General features: G+C 40.9%; 1 protein-coding gene across 2 annotated transcripts in view; it reads left to right on the forward strand.

The window, feature by feature from the left end:
- Positions 1-20,222, forward strand: part of DAB1 (DAB adaptor protein 1) — a 383,239-nt gene that overhangs the window by 347,966 nt on the left and 15,051 nt on the right. For both annotated transcript variants that reach the window (XM_040978648.1, XM_040978649.1), the window contains 3 exons: positions 14,816-14,866; positions 14,958-15,005; positions 19,911-19,973. In XM_040978648.1, the coding sequence (XP_040834582.1) occupies positions 14,816-14,866; positions 14,958-15,005; positions 19,911-19,973 (162 nt within the window). The remainder of the gene's footprint in view (positions 1-14,815; positions 14,867-14,957; positions 15,006-19,910; positions 19,974-20,222) is intronic.

A 20,222-nucleotide genomic window follows, 5' to 3' on the forward strand; every position in this document is an offset into this window, starting at 1 on the left:
CCATTGGGAGTATAATGGAAGAGCAGTAAAGTTTGCATACTGAGATTGAGTAAGGTTTCAACCTAGGGTAATCTTAAAACATTTTGAGAGTTTGTCACCAGAGAAAGGGAGGGGCAGCATTCAGGAAGAGGGAACTAAATGCGAGGGCAGGACCATGGGACACTTTCATGAGAGGAGGTTAAGGATGCAAGGAGATGCTGTTGCCACTGTGCACAGGGTCTGAAACATGTTATAAGTAAGCTGTTATATGGGAAGTCACTGATACCTGCAGGTGGCGGAGTGATGCTAATATGGTTGTGCTTTTCGACATCACTCTGGTGACTTCTGGCAGGTGGCTTAGCAGGTGGGGAGGCTGTTAAAAAGCTAATGCAATTATCTAAGCGTATTCATCAGAACAGAGCCATAAAAATAGACCCCATGCCAGCTAGTTTAACAGAGCAAATTTAATATGGGTAACTAGTTATCAAGGTGTTAAAAAAAGAGGGGACAAACAGATGATGGTGGCAATGTTCAGTAGTGGTCAGAGTGACTGCTATTCCAAGGGCAGAGCCCAGGATCTGGGGCTACCAATAGCCAGTGAGATCATAGAGCAAGCTGCCCAGTGGGTATCATGATCACAGAAAGAAAGCTTGCTTGATAGAAGCTAAACACGCAGAGGAGATAGACACTGCCAGAAATATGCCCCAAAGAGAACCAGTGCTTCAGTCTTCCTCCCTCCCACCGTCCCTTTTCCAGCCACATCCCTGGTTGACCATGCCCAAGAAGAAATGGGTTGGCAATAGAATGTATAGGCATCAATCTCCCAGATACAGAAGAGAATATCTATAGCAAAGCCAGATTTAAGGGCAAAGATGGCAAGGCAGGTGACAACCACTGTGGGGCTGGGCTTGAGGGAAAGCTACACGGAGGAAAGAGGAGTGGTGAGCTGAAGTGTGTAACTAGGATAGATCTGGAAGATCTTGCTGACCTGGGAGGTGAAATGAAAGTGAAACCTAAACCACCTCTAAGGTGATAAGCTTTGGGAAATCAGGTAACCAACTGCCACAGCCCAGGTGCCCTGTCTCCTCCATTATGGCCTGTCTCATTTGCATGCACAGTGGTTTATGTCTGTAACTTCTGAGAGACTTTCTATTATCAGCCATCCTTTTCACTATCTTCAACCTCCAGCCCAAGACATTCCTTTTGTTCTTAGCCCATGATCATACTTGAGTTGTGTTTTAATTTCCCTTTAAATGACAGCTGAATATTCCAAAGCTGAAAACACAACCTTGTCAATCGTGGGATCCAACAGAGCTGTATAAAGGTCACTGTACATTCCATAAACATATTTTCCAAAAGTGCAAATGGGCAAAGTGACTGCCTGTGTCTTGTCACTCATCTGTATATTAGAAGAAAGCATGGACAATGGATCATTGTACAACACAAATAGACATTGTGTTCCTCTGATGTACTACTTGCTGTTGGTTGCCTCATGAGTAGTCCTCAAATATTTCACAAAACCCAGGACCCTGTATTTGTCTGGAATGTGCCAATTCTGGCAGATAAATATAAGCAAATAAATAAGAAGATGTGGTTGAAGATGATTTGGAAGCCCAGGACTGACCCATCAGGAAGCCTTCCTCATACTCACTCTGAAGGTCAGAAAGTTCCAGAAGGGAAGAGACCCAGGGAGGGAAATGTGATAGCCACTGTCCAAAAGAACTCACTCATTAATAATATGGATGTGCAAGTGTGGAGGTTAGATGAAGAGATTCTCTGGGATAGTTCCCATCTGTGACTTTGTTCTATGAACACCAAGTGGGAGGTTATAAAACAACTGAAAGATACCAGGAATTTGAAGTTAGCCAGAGCCTGGTAATGTCTGGTTGTTTGTATGTTAGGTAAATTGCTTTGGTTTTGGATTTGTAGTGACAAGTTATGAAGTTGTAGAGAGCTACTTCCCTGGGTTATTGTACAGATTTGAAAGAGCTATAGTTACTTGGCATGCTACAGTTATTTGGCATAGGGTAGATCCTAAATGGAAGGCAGTATGGTATTGCAGTTAAGAAAATGAGGTTTATAGTCTCATTCCTTGAGCTTGAATCTTTCTTCCTTAAACATCAACTGTGCAACCTTGAGCAGATTTTCAGGTTTCTCTGTGTCTTGGTGTGTTCACCAAGGATAATATCTATGGTGCCAAACACATAGATTTCTTTCGAGAACTGAATAAGGTAATGTAAGACACTTGTATCACCACATGGCATAGAGTAAGTTTTCAGAAAATGTTAATTATATTATTGTTAGATTGTGACATGGACAGATCATTTTATCATCTGATATAAGAGATAGAAGGATGATTAAGACTTGGACCAGGCACTAGGTGGTTTTTAATCTGCTGGAGGGGCTATGTTGGTCTGAACTGCATTGGAGTGCATGCATTTCTTTGTTCCTCATCAATTTTGTCAGCAAGACCACACTTGCTCTGAGAACCCTGGGATAGGCCTGAACAGTCATGGAAGAAATGGAGCAATATGGCTGTGTCTTACTCAGTTCCTGGAGAGGGCATCCTCTCTATTGCAATCTACCAACTTCTCATTGAAACCACACATGGCTTTTCCTCAGTGTATGTATAACGGAGATATCTTTTTCCTTCATATTTTCTCATAATGCCATTAAATCCATCATGAAGGCTCCACTCTCATGAATTCATCTCACCTTGATTGCTTCCCAAAGACCCCATCTCCAAATGCCATCATTTTGGCAGTTAGTACTTCAACATAAGGACTTTGAGGCAATAAAACATTTCATTCTTTAACAGGTAGTGATAACAATCACAGCTACCAAATAGTGATAAACTCCTAAGCAAGAGATTACTCTAAACACTTAATATGCCATTTAAGACTCCAAAATAACTAGTTCTCTTCTATCTTGTACAGATGTTGAAGATTAGAGAAGTTAAATCCTATAACATAGCTAGAAGAGACACAACTGAGAATCCAATCTTCCTCTCTTTGACCCTAAAACTAGATTCATCTAGTGTATCATCCAAGTTTGCATACTTTTAAAGGTAAAAAGTGACATCAGGAAAATAAGCATTAACAGGCACTGTCCTGGGCAAGCAGAGTCTAGAACTGCTGCCATTCCCCATATTGGTAAGTGTCCTTCTTGCTTGGAAAAGCTGCCCCAAAGACCAGAGCGTCCCAAACACAAGTTGGAGGCTTCTGTCCATGCTGTCCCTGAAGCCCTTTACCCCCACAGCATTGCCTGTGTGAAGCAATGACCAAACCACCTTCAGCATCCAGGGTTCCTGCTGCATGCCCACCCCTTCAGTGGGCATCAGTCAGATTTCCAGGAGATCTGATGCATGGGAAGAAAATATGATTCAGGGGTGTCTGCTAACTGCTGTTTCTGCTGCTGTGAGCCTGCCATTATTCCTGTAATATAGATCATTAACATTCACAGAACCTTGACTACAGCAACTTTAATGAGCAGAACTATAATATACCTTTTCTCCATAAATATCCATTGATGCTGACACTCATGTACTCTCAGTATGGTAATTCAGCTTTTCTGGATGAATCATCTTGTGAGGTTCTTTCTCCTTAGCTGCCACTGTTAGCGGTTGCTGAAGAATAATGAGCAACTCCATTTTTTAAAAAAGAGTGCAAGAGCTAAATGAACAACCATGGGAAATGAAAAAACAATATATTGGTGACAATCCAAAGCTGAAAGGAACAAAATTCAATTTTGCAGTGACTTAGAAAGGAGACAAAAAACCATCATTTGTTGAGTACTTGCAAGGGTCCAAGGGATCTGTTTAGTACTTGGCAAGCCATTCTAGTTCAGTGATGCCGGAGACTGCATTACACAACTCATTTGTGACACCCTCGGAAAATATAATTCCTTGGGCCCCAGTCATACAGATGTGTTTTTGTACACATCAGTTTGGTATGCACTTCTATATGCAGGGATATTTACAAAACACCACAATGGATTCAGATGGTTGATCTTTCAGAACTTCTGCAACTCAAAAGCATAGGTCATTTTATCCCCGTTTTCTCCTCATGGTAGCATAATAGTTAAAACATCATACTCTAAAGTTACCCTACTTCAATGAAAATACTAACTCTACTATCAACTTTGTTATCCTGGGGAAGTTAATTAACACTTTCCTGCCTCAGTTTTATCTTTTGAAAATAAGGATAGCAATAGTGCATACATTTGTTGTGATAATGAATATAGTCATGTATGAAAACATTTAGGATAGTGTCAGGTACAGAGCAAGTTCCATCACAGCATCATCTGTAATTACTGTCTTACATAACTCTTGTGTAGGCAAAAGAAGATGAGGTCATAATATTATGATTGGATCTCCCCCTTCTTTAGCCCAGAATGAACTGATTTTGTCTTCTTTATGGATCTGTCACAATCAGAAAAATGATCTCCAACACTGTGACACAACAGAGATATGTATTGCATTTAATACAAAGACTCTTTCATAGTACAGATGTTACAAAGATGTGAGTGAATGGTCTCTACTTTTGGTGTCTATGCTAAAGATCTCATCAATTATGCATTTCCATTGCCTAAGTACATAGTTCCTGAAGATAAAGTTCCAGTGCCAGAAACTAGAGTGCAGACTCCGGTACTAGTATATAGAAAGCGTCTCTTTCCTTAGCTTTTACAACTTTTGTGCAAGTGGAAGGTATTTGCAAGGACAAATCTATGCTGACATACACACTATTCTTTTTAAGCATTCAATTCTCTCATCCATTTCAAAAATATCATGACATACCCACAGTGTGCAAAGTGCTGTGCTAGGCCCTGGTGTAACAGAAGTCATATCAAGACCCATTCCTTACCCATGTTACCTTCCACAACAGAAGATGGTCCATACACAAGTGCCCAGACAGAACAGTTAGTGCTCATAACAAAACCAAGCAAGGCAAGGTGATAGGATCTACAGGCTCCCTCTGTGTCCAAATAGAGAGCATAGACATAAGGAGGTAACATGTGAGCTGAAATTTGAATTAGGAGATGGAGAGTGTTCCAGGAATAGGGAAAGGAAGCCTTGTGATTTATGAGAATCTGCAGGAAGTCCATGTGGAGCAGAACCTGATGGGGGAGGAGAGGAGAGTAGTGGAGATGAAAGTGGGAAAGGTGGGAATAGCTCCATGTGCATAATCTCACAGGCAGTGGTAAAAAAGTTGGTTATTATCCCAAGTACAATAAAACATCATTTTCCATAGCATGGAAAATAAACTTAATGACTTTTAACAATAGTCTAAGGCAAAGGAGAGAGCTGCATAGGATATAGAGAAAAGCAGGCAGGTTTGGGATGTGTTGTAGAGACAGAACTGGCATTTCTTCAACATCAGCGTGTGAGAGGATAACCAGCAAATGTAGGACTTGAGCATCTAGGTGTGAGTCAGTGGTCTTTACAAAAACAAGGAGACAAGGAAAGAATAAGTTTGGGAATATCAAAAGTTCTTTGGAGGTGTTAAACTTGAGAAGTCAAAACATATGGGATGCAATAACTTCAACAACTGTTACCAAAGGGGCAATAACATCGTGTATTGGCAAGACTTCTAGCAGCACAGAATGTCCCAGCAAGCTGCCACCCTTGAATGGCTGATACATTGCACTAATATGAGAAACTTTAGGGTCAGAAGAAAATAAAATCCAGACATCAGATATGCTGGAAAAGCAGCTCATTCCTATTCTTGTAACTTTCTGGAGCATTTTCCTAATATTTCTTTATAATGAAAAACAAAGCCGTTTATCTTAATTGTGAAGTCCCATTTGGTTCAGTGACAGGGTGGATATGAGACGCTTTCTATTATTTATAGTAGTGAATGCCAGATGTCTGTGTGTGTGTGTGTGTGTGTGTGTGTGTGTGTGTGTGTGTGTGTGCACATGCATGCGTGTGCATACTATGCATTTGAAAGCACCATATGGACTGTCATACACCCATATTATATCATGCTATCGCCAAGTTTCTCTCTGTTCAGTTTTCCATGCCAATGTGTAAGCAGTTTCATCCATTTATTCATTGTTTCTTAAAATATATCAATTTAATGTAGTTTCCCACTCAGTACTAGCCCCTGGGATATCTAGGCATTAGGACTACGAAGATGAATAAGACAGTTGGGCACGCAGATAATTTAGATTCTCCAAGGTCATGGTCTGTGTAGAGAAGAGAGAAAGTAATCAGCTGATATGTGTGATGCCCAGAGGGGGTCACCTAATCCATCCTGAGGTCTTGGTGGAAGGCTTCGAAAAGGTTGGTCTCTAGAGATGAATGAGGATGAAAAGGGCAATCAGTTAGCAGGAATATCTTAAGCCAAGGCCTGAGATAACACTTAACAACCTGTTCACAGGGCATGTGAGCTGATGACCCAAAGTTACAAATGATGTGTAGGTTAGACAGCCAATCAGTGGTAATTGAAGCTATAGCTCTTCAGGACACACTTTGGTCTTTGAAGCTTTAGGCCGCCTCTCAAGTCTGTCCGAATGTTGCATGTTGTGTCATCCATTCCAGCACACTGAGAAGTAGCCATCTCCTTTACCCTTTTGCACAGGAGCAAGCACAGATTCCTCTGGGGCCTCTGTGTCCTTCTTGCAACATATGAGCTCAGATTTCTCTGAGCTCAGGCTTCTTGTCTCCTGTGGGGTTATACAACTGTGAGAAGAATCTGATGGACTGAAGTGGGACTAGACTGGGCAGATTGTGAGCTCGATGTGTCATCCCAAATCTGCCCCTGTTTCATGCTTTTGAGAAGAATTGAGGAGACTAGCAGGTTGAGTTGTGGTAGAGATTTCTAAACTGTCTTCTACATCGCTTTAATCTGCAATTTGTAAAACTTCAACCTGTTGTCACATAATACTACATAATCCTTATTTTCCTGAAGGATACTGCATTGAATTGTTGACTTAATTTGTGACCCAAATAAGCAGACACTCATGGAAATCTTAACTATGTATCAGGCACCCTGCCAAAGTGTTGCCTTAAATCTTCTCCTGGGTGATCTTCAACACTAGCTCTCTTGTGAGATAGATACATCCCTAATGTCACAACAAAGACAAATTCAAGGAATGAGTAAATAGTCAAGTTCTATCCGCATAAAAGGATTCCTGTTTTGGTTATTCATGCTGGAGTTGGCTTCACTCTGGCGCATAGCACTGCAGCAATGAAAGCAGTACATACTCCATTAGAACGTTCAGCATGGGACCCTTGTTGTGACACTCGTCAGCTCTGACTTGAATTAGTTTTCCCCAGTGTCCCCTAGCCTGATTGTTACAGCTCAGAAACGAGTCAGCATGTAGGTCCTCCCAGCATTGGCGCAGTGCTTTGTTTATACTGGGCGTTCAGGGTAAGTTTATTGATTATCAAGTGCAAGCCATGAAAATCCTATGTAGGAATGAGGAAGTGAGTAAGGGCATTAGTTCCTCAGTATTAAAATTCACATTCCTCCGAAGAAGAATTGGAAAAGCATTTTGCACAGGACGGCTGTCAGAGCAGCAGGCAAAGCCCTCCTGACTATTTTTTTTTTCTTTTGCTGTGACATCTCTCCATTTGTGATTTCCTCTGATTTGCTTCACATTCAGCCGGAGCCTCTGCTGCTCTCGCTTGATTCAACTGCATCCAATATTTCTTGTTACCGTTTGGATGCCATCTGGCCCACAGGAGTGGCCTCTCCAAGAGAGACACTGCAATGAGGAAAGATGACTGCCTCTTGAAGAAGTTCTGTGCCCCCCTCTCAAAAAGTGTGTTAAGCTCCTGTCATCCTGTGACAGCAGCCAGTTTCCCATGACTGGGAGTCTAATGCATTCCCTTTTCAAAATACTGAGCGGATGCCAAGTCTTGTTAGGAGTTTTAGAAAACTTCTTGAATTCTTTCCTAATGTGGAACTAGAATAATAGATTTGTTTTAAATGGGGAGATAATTAAAAACAATTCTAGGATTTTGGAAACCATTCCCCCTTGGGTTCTTAGCTTCCCATGTATACTTATAACTATGCAGTCTGTTCTATCAAAAACAATTAAAGCAGCAAGGCCATTTCACAGACTGTCACTTCTCCTGAAAGAGTGGCAAAAGGAAAGAAGGAGAAAGAAGAGGCACCATATCATGGATGATGTCATGGATTGGGATCAGGATCAGCAAGCATCTAGAGACCAGGAAGCTTCTCATCATTGTCATCTCATCATTCTCGTCATTCCCAGTGTGAGTGCTAGGGTTTCTTTTTCTTTTCTGTCACTGGTCCCATCTCTTTGCTATCACCTCAGAATGGCTGCAGCATCATCTCTGTTTATGTTCATTGTTCCTATCCTTGTGGTGACAGCACTATGATGATCAAATCATTATTACCCCTAGAGCCATCATTTCAAACTGTCTACTCTGTTCACTTTCCTGACCCCAATGGCAGATTGTGTATCATGTGTTTAATAACAATAAGGACACTAGTAATGGTGACTAATAGCACATGCAAAGTCCTTACTGCAAGCCAGGTAATATAACTAAAGGTTTTAAATTAAGTAAATCATTTATAAGAACAATTCTATATACTTGTCAATGTTTATATTCTTCATATGACAGAAGGACAAGATTATGTCCATAAATGTTTATCAAATTAAGAGTGTTCAAAAGAATAAATGTGCAGTTATTGAATGATGATTATTATAAATACCATTATATAGCAGGTACTGTTGTCATTATCATGCCTAATTTACTTGGTGTCTCATTGCATAGTTACCATCAGAGTGAAAAAATCATGCCATCAACCCCATCCTTATGTATAATTTCAAGAAAATATTGGATGTGTTTTGGGAAACAAGAGCATGAATACATGGGGTCATCATCCAAGTTCTAAAATACATGTAATGGTTGAAAGAGGAAGAGGAAAGAACGGGGTAAATAGCATAAGACAATTCCTTGCCTCACCACAGCAGACCAATCTTGTCACTACCGAAAACCAGGTCTGAGAACAGGAAGCTGCTGTGACCGAGTATCTGCTTTGTGAAGAACAAGTCACACCTTCAGCTGCTACCCCAGATGGTTTTCTCACTTTCACAGACTGTTGTTTCCCAAAACTTTGCCAAGGTCTGGCTCTTACTTACCCGTACCTACCCCACAAATAATTCCATAAACATCCTTCACCTCTTCCTCTTTTCTTCCATTTATACAGTTTTGGAAGGGGTTTTCACATCCATTGAAATTGTTCTCTGTTGCTGTGCTATTTTCGTTTACGTCAATCTATTTCCTCTTCACTCTCAACAATTTTAAGTGTTACTATCCCTATTTAGTATATAGAAATGTGAGGCTCCACTGGTGAAGGAGTTAACTCACAGGCATGCCCATGGTAGAGCAGAAATTGGAACTGGAAGCTGCTGCCCTCCCCTCTCCTGCTGCCTCTTTTCCACACGTCTCCAAAAAACATGACATTTCTCACCCTAAAAGTGTTAAGTTTATGAAATGTAAGTGACTTGACTTACTCAATATTATTGAGAGGCAGGCTGTCAAGAACACAGGTGAGGGTCATTACAGTTGTCTGCTGCTCATTGGCACTATCTCATTCAGGTCATCTTGCAGCTTAAAACTGTCTACTGATCTCTGCTGTTGTTATAATGCCTGAATATGGCACAAGCTAGTTCCCGTCACAACCCCCATACTGACTTTCCCTTTGCCTATTAAGAAAGGCCATTTCAAGGTTCAGCTTAATTTTTCAGAAGCCAGATGTAAATATTTCATTGTGCAAGGATTTGTGGATCTATTGCACTTGTAAGTATTTCAAGGGCAGCCCTAATTGTCATTATGAGAGTTCAGCAGTTTCTTCCTCCTCTAACCTTTTGGGTAACCGTTGGGACCCTCTTGAAATGGTAGCTTGGGAAAAGAGAGCCATTAGCTGCTAAAATGAGGCCCAACCCTGAATCGTCAGAGGGAATTTTGCAATCATTACAAAGATAAAATACTCAGAGCATCACCATTTCCTCCATTAAATCAAGGCATTGTGTCCAGCAAGACCGCTGAGCTGCCAGTCTCAATAGAGCTGGCACATTTTGGCATTAACTGCTATTCTGGGGTTTTTTTGTTTGTTTATTTGCTTGTTTGTTTGGGTTTTTGTTTTGTTTTGTTTTTTATTTTATTTTTTTTAAATGATGATGACCCTTCCTGAAACTCCATTTGAAGTATGATTCTTGACTTTCTTAAAAAAGAAATATCTGGCTTTGGCTTAGCTCAGGAAATGAAAAAAAAAATTTTTTTTTCTATCCAGAAGGTGGCTGCTATTTTACAAACTGAATTTGATTAAATGATACTGTCTAGCAGCAAGAAATTTAATTCAGAAACTTTGCAACCAATGCAAATATAGTGTTTCTTTTTAATAAAAGAAGATAAATAGGGAAGAAATATATATGTTTAATGCTTAAAGGGCAGAGAGCAAAGTTTGGATTTTCAAAAGTATTTGGTCTATTTTATCTAGCTTTTTGCTGTCCAAGTACAATAGCCACTAGCTATCTGTAAATGCTTAAACTGGTATTAATTAAGACCAAATAAATTTTAAAATTCAGCTTAGCACATACAGCAGCTGCATGTGAAGTACTCAGTAGTTGCTATTCTATCATGCAGTACAAATACAGACTTTTCCATCCTCTCAGAATGTTCTGGACACTGCTATTCTAGAATGAAATCATTTGTTAATACCATAGTTGCAGTTCCCCATCTCAGTCTACCCTCTCTTTCTCTTCAATTGGCAAGCCAAGATTTTCCTCTTTGTCTGCCAAAAAGGAAAAATTGACTAGTTAATGGCACTGGAGAACATGAGCTCCCAGATATTCCAGAAGGAATTATTCTTCATGAACAGACGTCTTGCTAGTGAAATAATGCACTATAGAAATGTGACATGCATTCAAATGCCTAGAATTACTCTATGCCCTTAATAACACCAGCTCTAGTACAGTTACAGTCACTTAGGTTAGTCCATTTCTCTTAAACCTACTAATGAATCTTTCATTAGTAGATTAGTAGACTCATTTTTTGGTAACCTTGATCTAACTTCCAAGTTTAGATCTTTAAGTCTTATGTCGTATCTAATTTCTATCCACCCTTGAGCTATCATGACTGCATAGCCTATCTCTGCCCTGGGCTGATGAGAGCAAGAAGCTATCTGCAATGCCAAGCCAGGATATGGCTGGTGGAAAGCACCCAATGAAGTGTGCTGAGGAGATTAATTAATTGATGGCATAATCAATCAATATCCTTTCAATTTTCCCAGTAGGGTTTTCACTGATGATTCCTACAGAGAATTCATTCTCCAGCACAGTGATTCACAAATCTGGTTGCACATTAGTACCACCTGGGGGGCTTTGGAAAACAACTGACGCCATAGCCCATCTCTACACCAATAGAATCCAAATATCTGATGGTGGAGATCAGGGTTTGGTAATTTTATAAAAGCTCTCCCAAAGAATTCCAGTTGTGGAGGCAGAAAATGAGAATTAAGCAGGTTTCTGGTTTAGCAGCCATAAATGTATTTTCATCATTTCTGATGCTTTCACCCTAAATCCCATGTCATCTACTATCTTTTTACTGCTAGAAGACCTTGAATCTGGTCTTTGCATTTACTTTACTTGTTTCTGGAAGGGCTGTGTCACTACTGTCCATCAGAATAAATCCCTTAGCAAAAATTGAGGCTACCCTTGTGTTGAAACACCAGAGAATGGCATCTTTCAAACACCATCACAGAAGCCTAAGTCATGAGTAAATCTGATGTGATATTGAGTCTTTAAAAAATATATATATATATATTTATTTTTGTTTGAAAGGCACACTTACAGAAACAGGAGATACAGAAATCTTCCATCTGCTGGTTCACTCCCCCAGTTGGCAACAATGGCCAGAGCCAGGCTAATTCTAAGCAAGGAGACTGGAGGTTTTCCAGATCTTCCACAACTATGTAGGAGCCCGCCCAAGAACTTTGGCCATCTTCTGCTGTTTTCCCAAGCATATCGACAGAGAGTTGAATCCAAAGTAAAGCAGCTGGGACTAGAACCACCACTCGCTATGCCATCGTGCCAACCACTATGTTCGGTTTTTAAAAAGCAGAATACAAATCCATATGCATAATTAGATAGTATGAAAAATTTCCTAAGAAGCCTTTGGGATAAATGAACTGAAAATCTGATGATCCTTTGAGTAAAGCATGAGTTAGGAATGATGGGAGAATGGGGAATTGAAGAAAGTGCTTTAGCTAGAATGAGCCTCCCATTGACTGGAAGAAGTTCCATAGATCTTCAAAGCAGAAAGCATGAAGGAAGTGTTCCAAGCAGAAAAGAGGCCAGTGTCAAAAGAGAAGGATATGCAGAGTACCAGTAACAGAAGATATAGCTGGGGAGCAGCAAAGACATTAGCTGGGGGCATGATGAAAGGATAAAGACAGAGTGCAGAGTAGAACCAGGGACCCAAGGCCAAGGCTGAAAAGTTAAGAGAGTGATGGGCCACACTTTACCCTTGTAAAGTGGCCTATGCTCTTGGGTGAAGTGACACCTAAGAAGGAGCCACCACCAAGATTTTTGTTTCTTCTTCTAAAGATTATGTCCTAATAATCAAAGTCTTCATGTGCATTGTTAAAATGAGCCCCCAAATACACTGAGATAATATCAGTCATAGTTTCTATTTATTGAGGCTCTATTATGTGGCCAGCATCCAAAAAGACTATACACACATCTTGGTCAGTAAACCTGAGAATGATGTCATCCTTATGTGCCCTGCTTGAAAGGTGAGACCAATAGGATCAATTGAATTGTCCAGGGTCACACAGCCGGCAGGTGACTTAGATTTTAGTCCACCATCCATGCAGTTCCAAAACAAGGCATTTGTTTCCAAACGTTCAGACCAAACTTCATCAGAATTTAGAGTGCGCCTTATCCTACCTCTGCTCCAGGCCTCACCCAAGGCCTTTTCTGTCACTAAGAAGGTGACAGGCACATGCTGATGCTGGTTATCCTCCCACATTTTCATTATGTGGGACATGGTGAGGTTTTTATGAGACTCCAACATGAGCTGTTTTTCAAATTTATTTAATTCATCCATCATGCTCTGAAGCCATTTGCTTTTTTATATTGGACAGATGTAATGAGATTTTGGACACTAAAAAATGTTTTTATTAAAAGTTATGACCCAGAGCTAGTTGGTAGGGGTTCTGCTATAAATCCCTAGGAGTGTGTGAATTTATAAAGGATGTAGTGACATAACCTTAACCTTTTAGGCCACACCATAGATTATAGGATCACTTAGACTAATGTTGTCTGCCTACCTATCCCTACCTCTGGCCAAATAATGATGATAACAATTTATGTGATTGTTTGATGTGAATTCTGCTCCATTGGCAGCTGCAGTGGAGTCCTGGTCAGTCCCTCCCTGGGTGATAGAAGGATTTTCTAGGGCTTGGCGTGAAGATCTTGCCATGGTGGGCACAGGTACACTGCTCCTATAGCTCTGTTCTATACTCTGTAGTGGCCAAGGAAGCAACAGTCCCAGTTTCTCCAGGCAGAGTAAAGGAATGTCTGCCAGATGATTGGCATGTAGAGATTCTGAGTAAGTTTCTCCATTCCACCATAATCGTTTTCATGAAATTGGAAAATTATACCAGCACTTGTTTACATTTATGATTTCTCTTTTAACAATAATACTAGTACATTAACATTAATGTTATATTGCTTAGAAATAACTCAAAGGATAATTTTCAGTACAGATAGACCAAAATGCAGTCATTAAAATATATATGCATATTAAGTGTTACATAGATTATCTGGAATATGTCCTAGAGCAATAAAATAAGAAGTAGAAAAATTAGATTTGGACATCTTCCAGTTATTTTAAAAGAGACAAGCATTCATTCACATAGCACTTAGAGCACTGTGGTGTGCTGGGTCTCCTGTAAGATGCTGGGAAGTCAGGAGTTAACACTACACAGCCTCTGCATGGTGGAGCTCACACCGGCAGAGGCACAGGCAATACACTGAAGAGTTCTGTATGACTATTTTCCCCACAAAGGGTCAAAAGGAGCTGGACCGAAGAGGTGGCTTTTCCACTTGGGATGAAGTATTTGGTGAGCCTTGAGCTTGCAAAGGATATAGTTTTAGGCAGAGGCAACAAACATCCTCAAAGGCACGTACAGCAGGTCAGCAGCATGGGATGCTGGCATTCCATATGGAGAACTTGGTTAAGCCTCGGCTATTCTGCTTCTAATTCAGGACCCTGCCAATTAGCCTGGAAAGGCTATGGATGATGGCCCAAGTGCTTAGGTTCCTGCCGACAATGTGAGAGACCAGGATCCAGTTCCTAGCTTTGTGGTCCTGGCCGTTGTGAGCATTTGGGGAGTGAACCAGCAGAGAGAAAACCCTCCCGCTCTCTCTCTATGTAACTCTACCTTTCAAATAAATAAATCTTTTACTTTTTGAAAAATCACCTACAAAGCTTGCTATTCCAAAGAGCTAAGTGTAGCTAAAAACTATGATACCAATTTTTTTTTTCCTTTGAAAAATAAAATCTCATTAAAACCTATTTGCTTCACTGTAGCTGTTGAGATTAGCTGGTTAGTATCTATTACTGCAGGGATGTGGACTTCAAAGTTACAGATTTACCACCACTGTACTTCCTAATCAGGAGCATGTTCTTTCATCTGCTTATGCTGAAGATGTATTCCAGGATTTTCACAGTACATCGGGAGCAGCTCCCACCTACCGAGACCATGGGACTGTAAACCATAGATAGTGCCATCATTATATTCATAAATCCATGTCATTTGTATGTCACTCACTTCATCCTCATTCATCACAGAACGGCCATCCATTTGAGGATTTTGAAGAACGATTTGCTGCAGCCTCTCTGGTAAGACTGAGCAGGCCCTATCTGCTTAACTGTTTCATGACATTATCCCATCATTCATTCCATGCTCATCACTCGTGCGTTGTGGTTACAGAACAGAAACCTGCCTGTGGACTTGGATGAGTTGTATGAGGCATCACAGGTAAGGCCTTGAGGTTCTTATGGAATGTGTGGGTTGTTGTGGTCATCCTTACATATTCTCTATTTTCCTCACCTGCTTGTGTGAATGACAGCCATTCTGCTTTACACTGTCCCAGTGGGTGCTGGTTCAAATGTTTATAGGAAGATCATGGTGGGAGGGCCTACCATGAGACCACAGAGTGGCAGTGTATGTACACATGTGTGAGAGAGTGTGTTGGTGAAGGGGAGAACCCTTCTTTTTATTTAATAAAGATGTATGAAATCCCTACCAATCCCCAAGCCTTCCAGAGATGCTGTAAGAAGAAAGACAAACTCCCTCTTCAAGAAGCTTAGAGTAAAACCTAGCGTGTCATTATATACAATAGAATGGATAGGGTAAGGATAGGATAGGATAGGATTGCTTGATTGTAGTGTATTAATATCGTGTAGTAGGAATTCAGAATCACAAAAGGAATATGCTAAGTACTCCATTGAGCATCAAAAATAAGCAAAACTACTCTTCGTGTAGTATACCTTGGAATATTGTAAGTACTGACTTGCAGCCAGCATTTGTTCAGATTGGTCAATTCACAGACCATTGAATGCTGTCACCCCTGAACACAGGGTGCTAGAAAGCCTTGAGAGCGGGGATTGCCAACCCTAACAGCAATTTAGAATCACAGGAAAAATGTTCTAAGTTCTGATGACTAACTTTAAGCCTAGTGATTCAGAATATCCGGAGTTGGGAACCAGGCAGCAGTATTTTCCTGAAGGTGAGTTCAGTGTTCGCCCAAAGCCAGAGAATCACTGGAATGGAAGTAATACAACATGCATTAGAAGAAAGCCTTCTAATTTGTGTCCTCAAAATTGGGGAGGAAAGGCAGTAGGAGAAGGAATATATACTCCAGGTAGGAGGAGGAGCAGGTACAACTGTCCTGACATGACCTCTCCATTCATAAATCTCTATTTCTCTCTTCCATAATATTATGGATAGATTATTTCTGTGGTATTTTTCTGTAAATCACCCAGCTCCTGATAGTAGGAGCGAGAATGTGCCTGACTTGTGTCTGTAACTCCAACTCTTGTCATAGGAGTTGATGTGGCATATGGATTTCCATGCCCTTGCTGGCTCAAGTGTCAAGGAGAGCTCCTGATACCAAAGCTTAGGGGGTGCATCTGTGAGAAGGAGCACTGAGGATCAGTCCTTGGTAGCCACATGAGGGCAAGAGGAGGGGGACTTGCCTTGAGAGGGCTGGGCAATACTCCAGGTGTCCCTGGAATGCCGACTCGTTCCTAACCAAGAGTGACTGCAAAGGTTAGAGTTCTGACAGAGACATTCAGCTGCTACCCCTAAGCATCTAAGCCTCTTTATTTTAAGCTTGTTTTCATTTTAAAGGCAAATTAATATAAGCAGATCGGTCTCCCATCTGCTGGTTCTCTTTCCTCATATCAGATGAAGCTAGGAGCCAAGGACTTTCTGCCCGGGTCTCCTGTGTGGGTGGCAGGGACTCAAGTACAGAGCTGTCACCTGCCACCTCCCCAGTGTGCCTAAGTTGGACCTTGCAATGAAGGGTGAAACTGGGACTCATAGAGGGTAGTCTAATAAAGGATGCAAGGTACCCAAGCAGAGTCTTAACAGGTGCACCAAAACGCTACCTCCTAAATTATTTTTTTTTCAATAATCCTATTAGCTTCTGATATCATCTAGCACACCCCCTGGGAAATATGCAGTGGCATAGCAGCTGAATAAAATATGCCATCCAAAGTTCCATCTCTCCATCCTGGAAGATAGTACAGAGAAATGCCAGTAATAGACGGCCTATTCCATGCCATGGATGAACCTCAAATGGATAAACACCATGGCAGACCATGTAGGTACCCTGTCTTCTGGCTAGAGAATATTTTAATAATGGATTTTGACCATTTAGCAAGGCTAATTCGTGTTTGGTAAAGTAACAGATAAGCAAGATCCTAAGTAGTTAAGTCCATCATAGTTTCTTCTTCTTTTTGCTGAGTGATCATAGGCCAGTCTGTTAACTCCAGCCTCAGTTGTTTCATCTGTGAAACAAGGGCAATGATAGCATTGCCTACCCTGCCAACTTTATAGAGCTCAGTGAATGTCCTACATGGTGATACTGTGTTTGAGAGAGCACAGTAAACTAGAAAGTGTCTTACAAATGCGAATTGTTTTATTCTCTTGGTACCTTTAAAATGATTGATTCAAATAATATTTTCAGAAAGAACATGGTTTATTAGGTTACAAATTAAAGAACTAGGGTGAGCAGGAGGAGGAGGGCTGTGAAAGTAGATACCATTCCTAATTCTCAATCATATGTGGTTATTAGGATTATTTTTAATTTTATGGCCCAAGAATCCCCCTTTCCTATAAAATTTAATTAACTCAAGGTTCTATTTAAACAGCAAATTCAATGGAAAGAAATAACAATCTGTGTTTTATGCCTCTGCGTGTTTTTCTCGTTTAATCCTTGAATGAAAATCATCTGGCACAAGGAAAGTCTATATCTCAAGAATGAAGGTTATTTTAAAAGTTGTGCTTAAGGAGAAAATTAGCCAATAAATTATATTTAAGATGTTAGTTAAAGTACGCCATGAGTTCAACACATTTGATATGTAAATTGTGGACTTAATTATTAACTTCATTTTACTATTTTCCTAACACTGAAAATAGTTGTGAACCATTTTAAAAGCATTGCGTTCCAATTGGCCTGGAAGTATGATTTGAATTCTTTAAATAGAATGATTCCTTTTATGAATTTGGGAGAGTGTAAGGGACTAGCAGTTACATCAGATCACATAAAATATAGCTAATGTGCTGAAGAAGCCTTATCCCCAACAAGCACTGAGAGTCCAGCACAGTTTGGGGAGAGAGGTGTCTCAAAATACTGACTATATTGTTCTCATGTTGCAGTGCTGTCCTGTGAGGTGTCATCCAGTTAGTAAAGGACAGGTGGCAAAGGTTATGAAATGCACCTAAGCTCATCCCTTCTTGTCCTGCCCACTTCCTGTCTCTCACCTGTAGGCAGTTAACACAAGACTGCTTCTCTCCCCACCCACCCACATTGCTGGGTCTCTAGCTGACCTCGTGTCCACTCAGTTTCCTGGCTAACAGCTCTTCTTCAACATTCAGATACAGCTCTTTTCTCTAGAAAACTCTCAGCAGACTCTACACCTAGAGTGGCTTTCTGGCCTTGGAGGGGCTCCCACTGCATCCCACAGAAGCCTCCCTTCTGTTTCTTGCCGTGTTGTTATGGAATGAGCTCTCAGGAGTTCCCTGCAGTCTAAAGCTTGGCCGTTTTTCTGATCCTGTTCACAGCAGCTAGTGCAGAGTTCCAACCTAATACAACATCTATGGGATAAGTTCTGCCATTGGGAAGGAAATGCATACTTCAGGGCCCTACTGTGCCAGGGACTGTTAAGTCTGAAAACTCCCTATGGAAGGAAGCATTGGAAGTGGGTCACCAAGGCTAAGCAGAAAAAAGATGTTTTTTTTGTTCCTTTTTAAACTAGTCTTAGCTAACTTTCAAAGAAATTCTTGCTGTGTCACAAGTTGAGCATCCCTTATCTGAAATGCCTATTTTGTTTCAACTTTTCATGTTAGGTCAGGTGTGGAATCTTCTGCTCTGGCATCTTGTTAGTGCCTGAAAAGTTTCAGAGTTTGGAATACTTTGGATTTTATACTTTCTGATTACAGAGATTCAACCTGCAATACTTTCAATAAGCCAGCACAGAAAAATTTAGCATCTCCTTCATCCAGGAAGTTGTCACTCTGGGAAGTAAACCCCAAGTAGATTCCCAAACATGGAACCATCCCCCAAGCCCAGAGCTCACTTCATTGTCAAGAGCAAAGACTACCTTTTTTCTTTGTGTGATCCTAGAGACCAGGTCACAATGGATTAGAGCGGAATTTACATGAAGGTCCCATGCTCAACAGGGCAATTGGACCCTTCCTGTGGCTTTTTTCAAGCGTTGTTTAAGAGATGTTCCCCCAGTGGGAAGCTAGCACTTAGGTCTGAGAAGGAGTAGAAGGAGACAGACTTATGCACAGCATGCAATTATATACTCTTGTAATGAAGTCAGGCTGCTTGGTTCCTGGCCAGAAATTCTGCAGTCTCTGAAGCTGGAAGTGCATGCAGATTAATGTCTAAGTCTGTTTGAAAGGAATCCTTCCACTGCTGTGGCTGGCTTTGTTCAGACACCCCCGTGTGATAGCTGGAAAGAGAGATGATGAAGTGTGTGCAGGGATGGAGTTCCTAGGAGTGACCAACTGTGTATGTATTGGGCTGGTTTTGATGTCCTTCCTGGTGTTAAATGACATGTTTTCTTTTCCTCCAACTACACTTTTTTTTTTTAATCCTTAGCGCAGGCTCTTTCAGGAGCTTTATATTTGACTGCATGCTTTATATGTCAAAAATTAAAATCCTGGCCTGGGTGACCTTGATATTACCTCCATTGGACTCAATTTATGCATTTGCAAAAATGGGGATGATTCTTTTCTCACAGGGTTAACACTGTTGAAGGCATTTGCTGAGAGGTGACCACAAGTTGAGACTTCTATTTTACACACAGAAGGCACCTCATATGTATAAATACACTCAAGAAAGAAAAACACCAATAATCTGGTGGTCTCCTTCCCAGTGCTGGTGTTTCGTGGTAAACAGCTGTGAGAGGCATAATTTTTGCATATAGGATCTGGTTGGTGGCCAGTCTTGACCAAGCCTGTGTAAACAGCCAGATATTCAGAAACTAGAATTGATCTTGGCTGCATCTGAGATATTACCTTTGAGAACATGAGGTTTAGGTATAACTAAGTGAAATGTTCATTCTCATGTGTCATTCAGTTGTTAAAGCGATTTGCAGCAGCATGAGCTTTGCTTGTGATTACATGGTTATCTTTCTATATTTTCAGGCTGTGACCCAATTAGAACTTTTTGGGGACATGTCCACCCCTCCTGATATAACCTCTCCCCCCGTAAGTATGCACCACCCTCAGAGTCCTACAGAGCCCTTTCTTTCCTTGATCACACGGGAGTGAAAATAAGTTGTGAAGGAAAGAGGCTCCTGGGAGCTGCAGCTCTTTCCAGTTGTGTAACTTGGGCAAGTTTTCTAGCAATTCTGGACCTTAATGTCCTTTTCCATTAAGTATCAAAGAATTGTGAGCCATGTTTCTTTCTTGAAAAATAAGTGAACCCATGCTTTCAGCAATTCCAAGATACAGTCA

Source organism: Ochotona curzoniae, unplaced genomic scaffold, assembly GCF_017591425.1.
Source record: "Ochotona curzoniae isolate NIBS_2020 unplaced genomic scaffold, NIBS_Ocur_1.0 contig_291, whole genome shotgun sequence".
Taxonomy (NCBI): Eukaryota; Metazoa; Chordata; class Mammalia; order Lagomorpha; family Ochotonidae; genus Ochotona; species Ochotona curzoniae.